This window comes from Erythrolamprus reginae, chromosome 11 (assembly GCF_031021105.1).
Source record: "Erythrolamprus reginae isolate rEryReg1 chromosome 11, rEryReg1.hap1, whole genome shotgun sequence".
In the NCBI taxonomy this organism is placed as follows: Eukaryota; Metazoa; Chordata; class Lepidosauria; order Squamata; family Dipsadidae; genus Erythrolamprus; species Erythrolamprus reginae.
Genome location: NC_091960.1, coordinates 24,327,943 through 24,343,054, shown reverse-complemented (window position 1 = coordinate 24,343,054; position 15,112 = coordinate 24,327,943). Strand labels below are relative to the sequence as shown.

The 15,112-nt window shown below is 44.7% G+C and overlaps 2 protein-coding genes across 2 annotated transcripts in view; both read left to right on the top strand.

Moving 5' to 3' along the window:
- LOC139174046 (angiopoietin-2-like) overlaps positions 1-1,262 on the top strand; it is a 39,954-nt gene extending 38,692 nt beyond the window's left edge. The window contains exon 9 of the mRNA XM_070764090.1: positions 167-1,262. Within this exon, the coding sequence (XP_070620191.1) occupies positions 167-351 (185 nt within the window). The 3' untranslated portion in view covers positions 352-1,262. The remainder of the gene's footprint in view (positions 1-166) is intronic.
- Positions 1,263-9,177: 7,915 nt separating this feature from the next.
- Positions 9,178-15,112, top strand: part of LOC139174189 (uncharacterized) — a 41,037-nt gene continuing 35,102 nt past the window's right edge. The window contains exon 1 of the mRNA XM_070764382.1: positions 9,178-9,596. The gene's annotated coding sequence lies outside the window, so the exon portion shown is untranslated. The remainder of the gene's footprint in view (positions 9,597-15,112) is intronic.

The window sequence follows — 15,112 nt, the reverse complement described above, 5'->3', positions numbered from 1 at the left end:
GTTCTCCTGGCAGCTGGTGAGGACAAAACCTTTTTCTTCTTACTTACCTCTTTGAAATCTTGGTGCGTCTTATATACTGTTGCATCTTATAGTTTGAAAAATACAGTAATTCTTCATTTTTTTTTCCTTTCCTCCTCCTCCCGCCCCCTTTCTCTGCCTCCTCCAGGTTGGTGGTTTGATGCTTGTGGACCTTCTAACCTGAATGGCATCTATTACCCTCCCAATCCTGCCACAATCAGATACAACGGCATGAAGTGGCATTACTGGAAAGGGCCTGGACACAGCCTGAAAGGAAGCACCATGATGATCCGCCCAGTGGATTTCAGAGTGGAGCAAGGCAGGGCGCTGTGATCTGTCCCACGCCAGAAGGAGAGGAGACCGCCTTCGGAAGGTCCCCTTCTGGCTTGCAAAAAAAATAGGTGGACAATTGCGAGTCCTTGCATCATGAACTAAACCTCTTGTAGCCAAGGAACCCAGTTCATTGTGGAAATTCCACAGGAGATCTGGAAGGTGTTGCCTTTTTTTGTTGTTACTTTCCTGGGGGTACGTGGAAACCATTAGGCCTGAGTTTCTCACCCTTATCGACTTTAAGAGGCGTGGATGACTTCAACTCCCAGAATTCTAAGCTGGCTGAGGAATTCTGGGAGTTGAAGTCCACACGTCTTAAAGTTGCGGAGGTTGAGAAATACAGAATCAGGCTGCAATGGAGAGACAAACGCATAAAGGAAACGATTCCTGCCCTTTGTATAATATTTGCTGCCCAAAGGTAGTAGTGTGATTTTTGGGCTGCCCTGGAAGACATCAGAAATAGGTTTGGGAACTGAATGGGAATTTCCTATCTTTGATTTAGGTAGAAAGACTAGGCACAAAACTGCAACACTCAATTGATAAAAAGTGGAGGTGGTATTTAGCCGATTCAGACCAGTAGCAGAAATCATGGGTGGTGCTGCCCACCTGTCCCGGCTCTATGCTATCCTATTAGCTCCCACTTCCATGCACACAGGGAAGGCTCCTGTGTGAATAAATAATTAATTAATAATAATTGGATTTGTATGCCACCCCTCTCCGTAGACTCGGGGCGGCTAACAACAATGATAAAAACAGCATGTGACAATCCAATAATAAAACAACTAAAAACCCTTATTATAAAACCAAACATACACACAGACACACCATGCATAACTTGTAATGGCCTAGGGGGGAGGAATATCTCAACTCCCCCCTGCCTGGCGGTATAAATGAGTCTTGAGTAGTTTACGAAAGACAGGGAGGGTGGGGGCAATTCTAATCTCCGGGGGGAGTTGATTCCAGAGGGCCGGGGCCGCCACAGAGAAGGCTCTTCCCCTGGGGCCCGCCAAACGACATTGTTTAGTCAACGGGACCCGGAGAAGGCCCACTCTGTGGGACCTTATCGGTCGCTGGGATTCGTGCGGTAGCAGGCGGTTCCGGAGGTAGTCTGGTCCAAAGCCATGTAGGGCTTTAAAGGTCATGACCAACACATAAAGCGCATTGATGGGAGGATGTGCCCATGTGCTGAGGTGCGTGCACTCTGAAAACCTGAAAAAAGGTATTTGGTGATAAAAGGTATTTGAGTGATAAAAGGTATTTGGGAGTTGACATTGACAATGACATTACTTGTCTCCCCACTATTCCTTCTTCTGAACATCTCCAGGCATAAACCATGTGCGCTACCCTGTTTCCCCCCAAATAAGACCTCCCCTGATAATAAGCCCAATCGGGCTTTTGAGTGCATGGCAATAAAGCCAAACACTTATTTCAGGGTTCGAAAAAACTATAAGGCAGGGTCTTATTTTCGGGGAAACACCGGAGTATCTCAGACAGCTGGTCCCTTTTAGCACCAGAATTCAGGAATTTCAAGAAATGGCAACTTGACCCACAAGTGTTAAGGTTCCAGGTTCCATCCAAATTTAAATCAGAGTCCAAGTCAAGGCATTCCTCAAAGGTCCAATTTATTTCCAGAGTCATCCTAGCACCTCCACTGGGGAACCCGAATCTGAGCTTGCCACCCAGTTGAAAGTTCACATGTCTTGCCCCCCCCCCAAAAAAAACCCTTGTCACGTTGCTCACATAGGTTGTGCCAGCATGGCAACTCCTCCTTCTGCTTCCGCCCAGGTGGTGGACATACAATGGCCTTGAACTTCTCAAAATAATGCTTTGCTCCCTCGCTAAATCCCCCCTCCCAAGTTCCCATGAACATCAGGCCTTCTACAGGTAGTGTGGCAAGCCGTTGATTTATCACCAACCTCTGCACCGGCTAGACCCACTCTATGGGTGGGTGTTGGTGTGTTTGTCTCTGCTCCACGCAGGTGCTTCTCTTAGACCTGCGTGACTAGGATTCTCAGGGGAAACAGGTACAGGGAGTCCTCAACATACAACCACAATCAGGACAAGGATTTCTGTTACTCAGCAAGGTGGTCACTAAGTGGACCATACCTGATTTTTATGACATTTGTTGCCACCGTTGCTAAGTGGATCGCTGGATTTTTTCAGCAGATCGTGTGGTCATTAAGCAGGTACGACTTCCCCGTCGACCTGGCTAGTCAGATGTCAGCTGTGAAGGATGCAAACGGGATCACAGGATCACAGCTGCTGCAATCATTGCAACATCCATGCCGGTTGCCAATTTTGATCTTGTGACCATGGAAATGCTTCAGAGGTCATAAGTGCAAAGTTGCAAATCACTTCTTTTCAGTGCCAACTGGCAGTTATACAAATGGTTGTAAGTTGAGGACTGCCTTTTTGCAAATTAGCTGCCAATTTTCTAGCATATTATATCTGCATCCTTGCACTCTCAGAGCCCATTTATTTACATATTCATGGCTGAGCTCATGGAAACCTCTAATGCAAAGTTCAATTGCAAATACTTTGGATATTTTCAATTTAAAAAAAAAAATAATGATACTAGGATTACCGTATTATGGTTTAGGACTTTTTAAGATACTTGGGACTGTTTTAAAATTCAAGTATTTTATCTGCAATAAGTTTTTTTAAAAAAAAGAAACTGTAAAAAGGAATCCAATAAAACAGCGGTCTGTCTTTTCATAAATATCGTTGTGTTCTTGGGACTGAATCAAGGGGAGGGAAAGGTATGGAAGGAAAAAAGACATCCAAAGACATTCTGGGGGGAACTGACCCATAAACCTTGACTGAGGTCAGAAAAGCTGAGCAGAGCCCCATGGTGGACAAGGAGGCCTTTCCAGGATTGAAGGCTGGACTGGAAAGGGGGAAAATCCCCTAGAAAACTCAAGGGGAAATAACTTCCATATTGCCGTGGAGAAAACCAAGTGGAAGTGTTTATGTACGAGGATTATCCGGAAAGTAAGGTTACAAAACATGTAGCTCTCACAGGGAATATTCGCAGGGGAAGTTGCAGGGGTGGGCAGCAGGCAGGACGGGGTGGAACGCAGTTCCACTGGCGGAAATGAAGATGCGTGCACAGCTCCAGCTGATTGGCAGCTGTCACTTCCTGGATTACTGGTCTCCGCTTGGCTCTCCTGTTTTTCGCTGCTGCTACGTCTGCACTCCTTGCTTTTTTCCTCTTTCCTCCTTCCTGGCCTCGGACGAGCTTCCCCCTCTCCTGCCTGGCTCCCCTCCAGCTTCACACGGCCACCTCCTGCCCGAGGTGCAAGCAGAAGGCGTGGGTGGAAGTGGCACTGGCAGCATTTATGCTTCTAGCAGCAACCATTCACCTAGCTTCCCAGCCTGAGGCAGGGGAGGTATGACCCAGGAAGGAGAGCGAAGGAAACGCGAAGCAAATTGTCACCCCAGCAAGCGAAACTGGTAAGGTTGTAAGTCGAGGACTTAACAGTTCACTTGAACTATGATCGTTCAAGCCACTCCCGATTGATCACATGGCTGGCAAGCCACTCCTACCCAGTCACATGACCATTAAGCCACACCCACAAAATAAGCCACACCCACAGCGTGGCAGTAAAAATTTACGCTGTCCATTACTGGGAAGTTGGTATTACTATCATGTAGCCGGAAGCCAGTGGAAGAGAACAAGCAGTGCCAGGGATCAGTAGATCATTGACTGGCGTTGTGGTGAAGGTTAGAGATCAACGTCCTCATTTCATTTCCTTCAAAGCGCGAAGTGCGCGCTGCATGAACGCTGCTGCCATGGGTGCCCAAGATGCTTATTGAAGTGCACAAAATCGACAGAGTCAGTGCTGCCCAAGAATTTCTTGACCGTTTCAAGATTGAAGGCGAGGCTTTTCTCAACAGGAGATGAAACTTGGGCTTCTCACCCTACTCCAGAGAACAAACATCAATCAATGCAGTAACGCCATCCTCATTCTCCTTCAGCCAAAATATCCAAAACTCAGCAAGATGTGAGAAAAATCTTGGTCACCCATCACGCACAAATCTTGGGCACCCATCGCAGCAGCGTTCATGCGCTTAGCATCCAGGGAGCGTATTGCAACACACACTTCGCACTCGGAGGGAAACGAAACGAGGATGCTCATCTTTAAAATTCACCACTGGCACTGCTCGTATAGCAAAAAATGACACAAAATCTATAGTGTAGGCCAGTGATGGCAAACCTTTTTTTCCTCAGGTGCCGAAAGAGTGTGGGCACATTCTATTGTGCATGTGTGAGTGCTCACACCCATAATTCAATGCCTGGGGAGGGCAAAAACAGCTTCCCCTGCCCCCTGAAAGCCCTCTGGAGGTTGGAAATGACCTGTTTCCCAACTTCTGGTGGGCCCATTAGGCTCGTGTTTTGCTCTCCCCAGGCTCCAAAGGCTTCCCTGGAATTGGGGGAGGGGGAAAACGCCCTCCCCCCGGAGGCTCACTGGAACCCAAAAACGCCTTCCCAGAGCCTCTGTGCGACCCAAAAATCAGCTGGCCGGCACACACATGCACATTGGAGCTGAGCTAGGGCAACAGCTCACGTGCCAGCAGATATGGCTCCGCGTGCCACCTGTAGCACCCATGCCATAGGTTCGCCATCACTGGTGTAGGCCGATTCAAACCAATACCCAATACCTGCAAACCAATCAACCAACTAGCAACTGGAGTTTAATTCCCCCTTCTTCACATTGGTGATTTCCAAATGTGCAGGATTTCAACACTCCTTCTCAGCCAGGGCATTCCCAGCCGTGCTTGCAGAAAGTGAAGAAATCTGCAGCGTAACCTCATATGAAAAGAAAAAAATGCCAACTTGAAAAAAATTGCCTTCTCTGATGCAAATCAGTCTGCAGTCTGGATAGAATTATCTTTATTTCAGATTTAGACTGGCAGGCAACCAGTTTCCATCACGAAAGTTGATTGGTGTAACTTACCTTTAATTACAGACAGGGCTTCAAAACTTTTAGCAAGGGGTTCTTTGCCCAGTTGCTGGATGGGCGTGGCTAGTTGACCTCCTGCACCACGGAGGGGGGGAGGTGTTTTTGTCCTCCCTGGGCTCCGGATGCTTTCCTCAAGCCTCGGGAAGGCAAAAATTTATTTATTTTATTTTTATTTTATTTTATTTGTCAAACAAGTATAATATTATATTACATATTAACATAACATAATGTAAGTAGAACGTAGTACATAGAAAGGATAATAAGACAGTAGGACAGGGACATCAGGCACAAAAGTGCACTTATGCACGCCCCTTACAGACCTCTCAGAAAAGGGGAGAGGTCAATTGTAGATAATGTAAGGTTGAAGATTTTGGGGTTGGGGGAAGCAACAACAGAGTCAGGTAATGAGTTCCAGGCGGTGACCACTCTATTGCTGAAATCATATTTTCTGCAGTCAGGTTTGGAGCGAATTACATTCAGTTTGTATCTATTGTGTGCTATTGTATTGTTGTTGTTAAAGGTGAAGTAGTCACTGACAGGGAGTACATTATGATGTATGATTTTATGAACAACAGTTAAATCAGTTCGGAGACGACGTAGTTGTAAATTTTCTAGATGTAGTATTTGAAGTCTGGAGGAGTAGGGTAATTTGTTACGTGAGGAGGAGTGAAGGACTCTTCTTGTGAAGTATTTCTGGACTCCTTCAATTGTATTAATGTCTGATATGAAGTGTGGATTCCACACAGGTGAGCTATATTCTAGAATAGGTCTGACAAATGTTTTGTATGCTCTGGTTAATAAATCAGTGTTTCTAGAGAAGAAGCTACGTAAGATTAGGTTTACAATTCTTAAAGCCTTTTTGGCAATGCTGTTACTGTTACAGTGGGCTCTAGCACTTAGGTCATTGGGAATGAGTACTCCAAGGTCTTTGACTGAGTGAGGGTCCTCTGCGAGTTCAGTTTTACCAAATATGTATTTAGTTTTTGGATTCTTTTTACCAATGGGTAGGACAGAGCATTTGTTGGTAGAGATTTGAAGTTGCCAGTTGTTAGACCATTCAGCTACATGGTCAAGGTCCTTTTGAAGGGTAGAAGTATTGTCAGTGGTATTAAATAGTTTAACATCATCATGGGGCAAAATTCACAATGGGGCAAAATTCACTGAACAAATGTTTCACTTAACGGAAATTTCAGGGTCAGTTGTGGTTGTAAGCTGAGGATTACCTGCAATGCGCTTTTTGCCTGAACCGCCATGACATTGGTTCCCTAAGAGCAGAGGTGGCCCAGTTACACTGCATCACTGCAGGCTACTTCAGCTAACTGCTAGCTGTAGTTCAGCAGTTCAAATCTCATCATTGGCTAAAGGCTGACTCAGCCTTTCATTTTATTGATTGATTGATTGGTTGATTGATTGATTGATTGATTTTGTCCAATACACAATGAGGGTTTCAGTGGGTATACACGTGGTAAAATACATAATGAAGGTTATAGAGGATGTACTCATAGTAAAATATATCTAAGAAAGAAGAGAAGAGAAGATATAGGAATAAAACATATCAATGAAAGAACAGAAGAAGAGATATAGGAATAGAAGAAAGGAATAGGAGATATAGGAGAGCAATAGGACAGGGGACGGAAGGCACTCTAGTGCACTTGTACTCGCCATCCTTCCAAGGTGGGTCAAATGAGGACCCAGATTGTTGGGGGCAAGAGGCTGATTCTGTAAACCGCTCAGAGAGGGCTATAAAAGCTTTATGAAGCGATATATAAATACTACTGCTATTGCCAAACAGAGCCAAACAGGAGCAAATTTGTGGTGGTCAAGGCCAAGCGATGGAAAGGGTGGGTGGTTTTGAAAATGGAGCCACAGAGGGAACGCTTTCAAGGCAGGCAATTCTCCACAACGTTATCAGGGAAGACACCGTTGCTCTACCGTGTCTCACGCCCACTTCCTTTCCAGGGCGGGTCTCTGGTTAAGAGACGGGGAGGCTTCCAGAAATGTGAGAGAACTCGCCTGCCCAGATTCATTTCCCAGGCTTGCTTTGAGGTCTGGAAGGCAGACAATTTTCTGGAGGCAGCTCTGCGGTACTTTCTCAGCCAGCCCAGGTGCCAGGAAAGTTCCCTTTTGCCAACACAACATGTTGCAACACAATAGGAGCCCTGCCGTTATTTCACCACCACCGTTGCCTGCTCAGGAGAAGCCTCCGGAGATGGCATGGCTTGGCTGAGACCACGTACAGAACCCAACACTGGATTATGATTGTTATTGCATTTTTATTGTTGTTGTTATCATTGTTGTCATTATTGTCATTGTTATCATTGTTGTCATTATTAGATTATCATTATAGGGTCTTCGGAGAGGGGCAGCATACAAATCTAATAAATAATAATAATAATAATAATAATAATAATATGATCATTATTATGATTATTGGGTTGTTGTTGTTATTATTATTATTATTATTATTATTATTATTATTATTATTAGATGATGATAATGATGATGATGATGATGATTATCTCTTTTTTCATCAAACATGAAACTCAGTCAACTGAAGAGTCAAAAACGTATCACAAATATAACTGAGTGGCACTAATAGTTGATACGGGTTGTTGCCAGCATCTTAGGTACCAACCGTCTTAAGATGTATGATGTTCTGAGTAGCACAGTTTTTTGCAGTTCCACTGGTGTTATTACAGGAAGCTGTAATTTCTTGATGTGTTTTGTACAATTCTTGGACATAGTACCAAGTGCCCCAATAACAATGGGTATCATGGTTACATGTTTCATCCATAGCTGTGTAGTTTCAGTGGCCAGGTTGTTGTTGTTGCTGCTGCTGTTGTTATCTCATTTATTCGTTAAACATGAAACTGAACAACTGAACATTTTAAAAAGTGTCACAAATACCACTGACTGGTTTATTACTATCATCATCATCATTATCATTATCACTGACTGGTTTATTACTATGATCATCATCATCATCATCATCATCATCATCATTATAATTATTATTTCAACAATACAACACAGCAAATAAGATCACTATGCTGGATTTCGTATTTCATCACTAGTCGGACGCTTCCCAAGCACCTAGGACTGCGTGATGTAGCGACAAATTATGTGTGCCGATCCCAGTAAACCAACCTTTTGCAATTGACAGATGGAGATTTTGTCAATTCCTGTGGTTTTCAAATGTCAGCTGAGATCCTTTGGCACTGCGCCCAGCGTGCCAAGGACCACTGGAACCACTTTCACGGGCTTATGCCAGAGTCATTGCAGCACAATTTTCAGATCTTTGTATTTTGCAAATTTCTCTAGCTGCTTCTATTCAATTCTGCTGTCTCCTGGGATTGCGATGTCAATGATCCATGTTTTCTTTTTCTCCACAATCAGGATGTCTGGTGTGTTATGCTTCAGAATTCGGTCAGTCTGAAGTCGGAAGTCCCACAGTAGTTTTGCTTGCTCATTTTCGACCACTTTTTCAGGCTTATGATCCCACCAGTTCTTTGCCACTGGTAGATGGTAGTTCCGGCACAAGTTCCAGTGGATCATCTGTGCCTCAGCATCATGTCTATTATTTTTATTTTTATTTTTATTTTTATTCTTCCCAGGTATTTTTTTAAAAGCAGTGGGTCAAAAACCCTTCTTTTAGATCACCCTTCAGGAAAACTGCAGGGTTGGCTCAGTGAAGTCAGCAAGAGCTGAACCGGCTTCCCCGTACTTTCTTCCCTCTTGAGTGGGCTCAGCAATTTTACCTGTTCTCACCTGCCCCGAGAGATGCGGGCTAAAGGATGCACGGGGCGGTGGTGGGGACGTCCGGCTGCTGAGTGAGCCGCTCTTCCGCCCTCTAGCGGATTAAGTCGGGGAGAGTATTTCGGCGACGGCTATGGAGGACGAGCGAGCTAAGGCGGGGAAGTCCGCAACTTGGCTGCGCTCGGGCCGGCTGGGGTTGGCTCAGCTCATCGGCCTCCGCCCCCAACGCCGCCCTTCCTGGTGTGCAGAAGCCCGAGCGGCCTCGGAGTTGCTGAGGAAGGAGGGACCGGGTTGTTCCAAAAAGCTTGGTCAGCATTAAAGGAGTCCGCCGGGCAGGAGCTGCCGTTTGGCGCAGCAGAGTGGCGGCGGGTGCTCAGCTTTTGCCCCGCAAGCCTCCGGGCTGCAGAGGCGGGGAGCCCGTCTCGTGATCCACGTTGGGCAACAACTCTGCGCTTGCAACAGAGGCGGTCAGACGCTGCCGGGTGCAGAAGAAGCGGCCGGACGGAGGAGGAGGGCTCGCGGGAGAAGGTAAGATGGAAAGGGAGAGGGGGAAGAGGGGAGAGCGAGAGCGGCGACCTCTTTCGCCCTCCTCGCTCCGTCAGCAAACCCTTTAACCAACTTGGGTCGGTTACCTTCCGTGGCTGGAGGGCACCGAACCAGGTCTGGCACCGCTGGGTTCTGCAAGGGTGGAGAACAGCAATAGCCTTTAGACTTATATCCCGCTTCCTAGTGCTTTGACAGCCCTCTAGGTGATTTTCAGAGAGTAAGCCTATCGGCCCACCACAATCTGGGTCCTCATTTGACCCACCTCGGAAGAATGGAAGGCTGAGTCAACCTGGAGCCTGTCAGGATCGAACTGCTGGCAGTGGAAATGCAGAATTATCCTGCAACACTGCATTCTAACCACTGCACACAGGGGAGGAAGGGAGGCAGGCAGGCAGGCAAGAAGGAAGGAAGGAAGGAAGGAAGGAAGGAAGGAAGGAAGGAAGGAAGGAAGGAAGGAAGGAAGGAAGGAAGGAAGGAAGGAAGGAAGGAAGGAAGGAAGGAAGGAGAAAAGGGCAATATCATTTCACAGTGCTTTGCAGCCCTCTTTAAGCAGTTTACAAAGTCAGCTTATTGCCCTACAATCTGGTTCCTCATTTTACCCACTTTGGAAGGATGGAAGGCTGACTCAATCTTGAGCTGGTCAGGATCAAACTGCGGGCAGTGGAAATGCAGAATTATCCTGTAACACTGCATTCTAACCACAGCCCACAGGGTGGGAGGGAGGGAGGGAAGGAAGGAAGGAAGGGGGGGAGGGCAATACCACTTCACACGGCTGCATGGCTGGGAAGTCACTTATTCTGCTGGCTCTGGCAAGCGACGGTAGGAAGTCATCCATGGGTTGCACTCCAAGAACCATATGAAGCTTAGATCCCGCTCAGGACTGCAAACTGGACTGAGAAGGAGTACAAGCGTAGAAAGCTATTAACGTTATTCCTATGGTTGCCCAGAAGAACAGGTGTGCATCTCTTAAGTCATCTTTCCCTTTGATCAGGTGTCCCCAAACTTGGCAACTTCAAGACTTGTGGGCTTTAACTCCCAGATTTCTCCAATCAGCTATGGTTTCCAGCCTTTTTAACCGCTACTATAGCAATGGCTTTTAGACTTATATACCCCTTCATAGTGCTTTTACAGCCCTCTCTAAGTGGTTTACAGGATCAGTACATTGCCCCCAACAATCTGGGTCTTCATTTTACCCACCTTGGAAGGATGAAAGGCTGAGTCAACCTTGAGCTGGTGGTGAGATTTGAACTGCTGAACTACAGCTAGCAGGTAGCTGAAGTAGCCTGCAGTGCTGCTGTCTAACCACTGTGCCACCCTCGGCTCTACTAGACCAAAGACTCTCCGTTATCTATTTCAATGGGTAGTAATTGTAAGTCACGGCAAGCTACTTTTATTGTCTTACCAAGAAGACTCAGGTTGTGATTTCATAGACACCTTTATGGAATTCTCTTGTAGGCTTTTGACTTTCTAGAATCCTCAAAAAGATACTTATCTTGTTTAGCCTTGTGTGCACGTAAATCTCATTTGCCTAGAAGCTTTCACTGACTTGTGTAGGTGTTAGTCCTGAGAACTTTTCTAATTCTTTAAAAAATCAGCACAAATCCCAGAAATCTGTTCTCCAGGGTTAACTCCAGGGATCAGGTTAACAGCTTTTAAATGAGGTCTCTTCAGAAGAGGATGTTGCTTCTGTCCTTAAAAAACACTTTACCTGTTTCTTGGTTCGTTATCTCCACTGTATCCTCAGCATCCTCTCATTTCTGTGCAGAAGATGCTACTGAAGCAAAAGAAGCAACCTGTCAATGAACCAAATAGCATCTGAGAAATAAATCACATTCCACTCCTATGCTCCCACACAAGGTTTGATTTATTAGCATCGGCATGTTGGATTCGTAGCCGTCATTCCAACACTTCAGTTCCCCATCCAGGTTAAGGTTCATCTCACATCCCCACACCCACAAGTGCAATTATGTGGACCAATCCGGTGTGGGGATTCACTGGCTTCTTCATTTGTTCAGTTGACCCTGGACTCTGTGTAAAGGAATTTTTTGTGGTTATCTCTCTCTCTCTCTCTCTCTCTCTCTCTCTCTCTCCCTCCCTCTCCCTCTCTCCCCCTCTCTCTCTCTCTCTCTCTCCCCCCCCCCTTCCATTTCCCTATCGCTGCTAACTGTGGCAGGCCCAAAGCCTCTAACTTCACATAATGGCTTTGGGCCTGACACAACCACATCAGCAGCCCTCCAAAGAACACAATTATCATAGGTTTGGGTCCTACATTGCACAAAACCAGGGTTGATTTGTAGGGCAGTGAACCTATGGCTCGCATGCCAGAGGTGGCACACAGAGCCAGATCGGAGGGCACGCGAGGCATTGCCCTATGTCAGGTCTAGCATGTATGTGTGCCCCAGCCAACTGATTTTCGGGCTTCATTTTAGCCCTTTTCACTCTTCCCCAGGCTTCAGGAAAGCCTCCTGAATGCCCGGGAGGGTGAAAAATGGCCCAATGGGCTTACCGGAAGTCCGTAAGGCCTGTGAGCATGTGCAGGGTTGTACACATGCAAGGGGAGGGCATTGAATTGTGGATATGGGCACACACACTATTCACGCACACGCAGATCCTTTTCACACCCAAGTCCCAAAAGGTTCACCATTGTTATGGGGTAAAGCACAGTTAGCAGGACAAAATGCAACTCAAAAAACAAATCACATTATAGATTCATGTTGAACTATGCTTTTACATAATTGTTAGGAAATTTTCCTTTTTCTTTCTTTCTTTCTTTCTTTCTTTTCTCTGTGTCTTATTTATGTATTTATTTCTCTAATAAACAAATATAATTTCTTTCTTTCTGTTTGAGGTTACACATAATAGCATTTTTCAAACTTGGGTTGGCTAAGACCTTGTTATCTTTTCCTGGCTAAGATGTTCTGATGAACATTGATATCAGTTGGGATGAATTCACATTGTTGCCGTGCTTCCTTCTTTTTTCTAAAGAGCTAGGGTGGAATACATCATCCTTCCATCTCTTGTGTCCCACTTCCCCGGTGAGATTGGCTGCCATTAATCCCACCTCTCATCTTGGATTTCAATCACCCCACCAGAATATCAAATATTGTGCCTTGGTGATTTTCTGCAGTCTCTTTGTGTGACTCTTGGCTAGGTTCATAAATTGCAATGAGGTGTAGTTTGTTGAAGAAATCACAGTGCTTAGGTTCACATATCAAGGCCATATCAAAATCCATTATGGTTTACTGCACAATGACATAGTGTCATTTTGTCATGGTTGGTATAATGAGCTGAGATCACAATGTAGATTGAGCTATCATGTGGTTTAATATTGACTTAGCATGATTGCAAGCCAGTGACTTCATTTACGTCATTTCATAGTTTATTTATTTACTTATTTATTTATTAGATTTGTATGCCACCCCTTTCCGCCCCTCTGCAAAAATAATTTTCAGAGCCAATCATTTGTGGTTAATTCAGTGAGCTGTGGAGAAACAAAAGCTGGTTTTGAATTGTGTAGGCAAGGATACGGTGGATGAATTCAACCATTCTGCACAGAATAAATGAAGCTGGTCTCGAATCTCCCTTGGGCTTTTCTTAATAAATCATGAAACACTCATTCCTCGAGCTGGGATGGTGCAGTGGTTAGAGTGCAGCCCTGCAGGCTACTTCAGCTAACTGCTAGCTGTAGTTCAGCAGCTTCAAATCTTACCATCAGTTCAAGGTTGACTCAGCCTTCCATCCTTGCAAGGTGGGTAAAATGAAAACCCAGATTGTTGGGGGCAAGATGCTGATTCTGTAAACTGCTTAGGGCAGTGTTTCCCAACCTTGGCAACTTGAAGATATCTGGACTTCAACTCCCAGAAGTCCCCAGCCAGCGAATGCTGTCTGGGGAATTCTGGGAGTTGAAGTCCAGATACCTTCAAGTTGCCAAGGTTGGGAAACACTGGCTTAGGGAGGGCTGTAAAAGCACTACGAAGCAGTATGTAAGTCTAAATGCTATGCCCATTCCAGGATGAAGGGCCTTTGGAAAAAGTGGAGACCCCCTGGTGTAGACCTTTGTGACGTTTCCTGTAGAAATTAGTTCTTAGATGGGATTACAAGGGTGGGGGCTGGAATGGAAAGTAGGAAGAACATCTTGGAAGAAAGGAACATCAAGCCACTTCCAAGATATGCAACTGAAATAAAGATAACACCCCTATCTGGGTGAAAACCCATCTCAAAGGCACATTCCCCCACACCACAAACTCACCATGCATTGAGCTGTGACAATGTAGTGGTTAGAAAGCATCATTACACAGGCTAAATCTGCTCACTGCCAGGAGTTCGATCCTCACCGACTCAAGGTTGACTCAGCCTTCCATCCTTCCGAGGCCAGTAAAATGAGGGCCCAGATTATAGAATAGAATAGAATAGAATTTTATTGGCCAAGTATGATTGGACACACAAGGAATTTGTCTTGGTGCATATGTTCTCAGCATACATAAAATAAAATATACATTTGTCATGTGGTACGACACTTAATTGGGAGCAATGTGCTGACTCTGTAAACCACTTAGAGAGGCCTGTAAAGCAATATGAAGCAGAGAGATGGTTAACCAAGATTACAACACAAAAAAATAGAGTTAAAACAATAACTGTTCTTATTAGGCATTATGGATGAAAATAAAAACAACTAGTATATCATTATACTTATACTGGTGGCAGGCAGGATTACATATCTTTGGAGAAAAGAAATAGTCCCTAGTAATCTAACAATTGTAAATAAGATTTTAGAATGTGCAGAAACGAACAGACTATGCAAATGAAAGACAAAGAGGAAACCGGTTTTTATAAAATTTGGGCAAAATGTTATTAGTTGGATCGCAAAAACAAAATGAAATGAGGGGTTTTACAGGCAGATAAATAGATATGTAACTAATTGAATATGGATAAAATTTAAAATAAATGATTGCAACAGATATAATTATGTCCAAATATATATCCATCCTACGATAAAATACAAAAAGTAGTATCAGGACAGACTAGATGGATCATGAGGTCTTTTTCTGCCATCAGTCTTCTATGTTTCTATGTTTCTATAATAAATTTCTTACAGTATGAAAATAAGAATAATCATGATGTAAAAATACAATGATACATTCGACTGCTGAAGGAAGAATAATTAGATATTAATTGGTTCGCCAAGTTATGTGGTTTGTTAGGTTTTTTGGTATAGGTTGGTGAATGTTCTTTTATGTATATATGTATATGTTTTTTTCCTTTTTCCTTTTTTGCTCTTTTTCTGTATGTTATGGTTCTCAACCTGGGGGTCGAACAACCATTTCACAGGGGTCGCCTCAAGACCATGGAAAAAGACAAATTTCCCATGGTGTTAGGAACTAAAGCTTCTATTCTATTCGCCTTGGGACATATTTTTACAATCCGACCAATCAGGTGTTTACAGTGGGGGTGTCCCTCTGACTTTCCTGCCAATCAGCTTAAAGCTCTGTTGGGAGAAT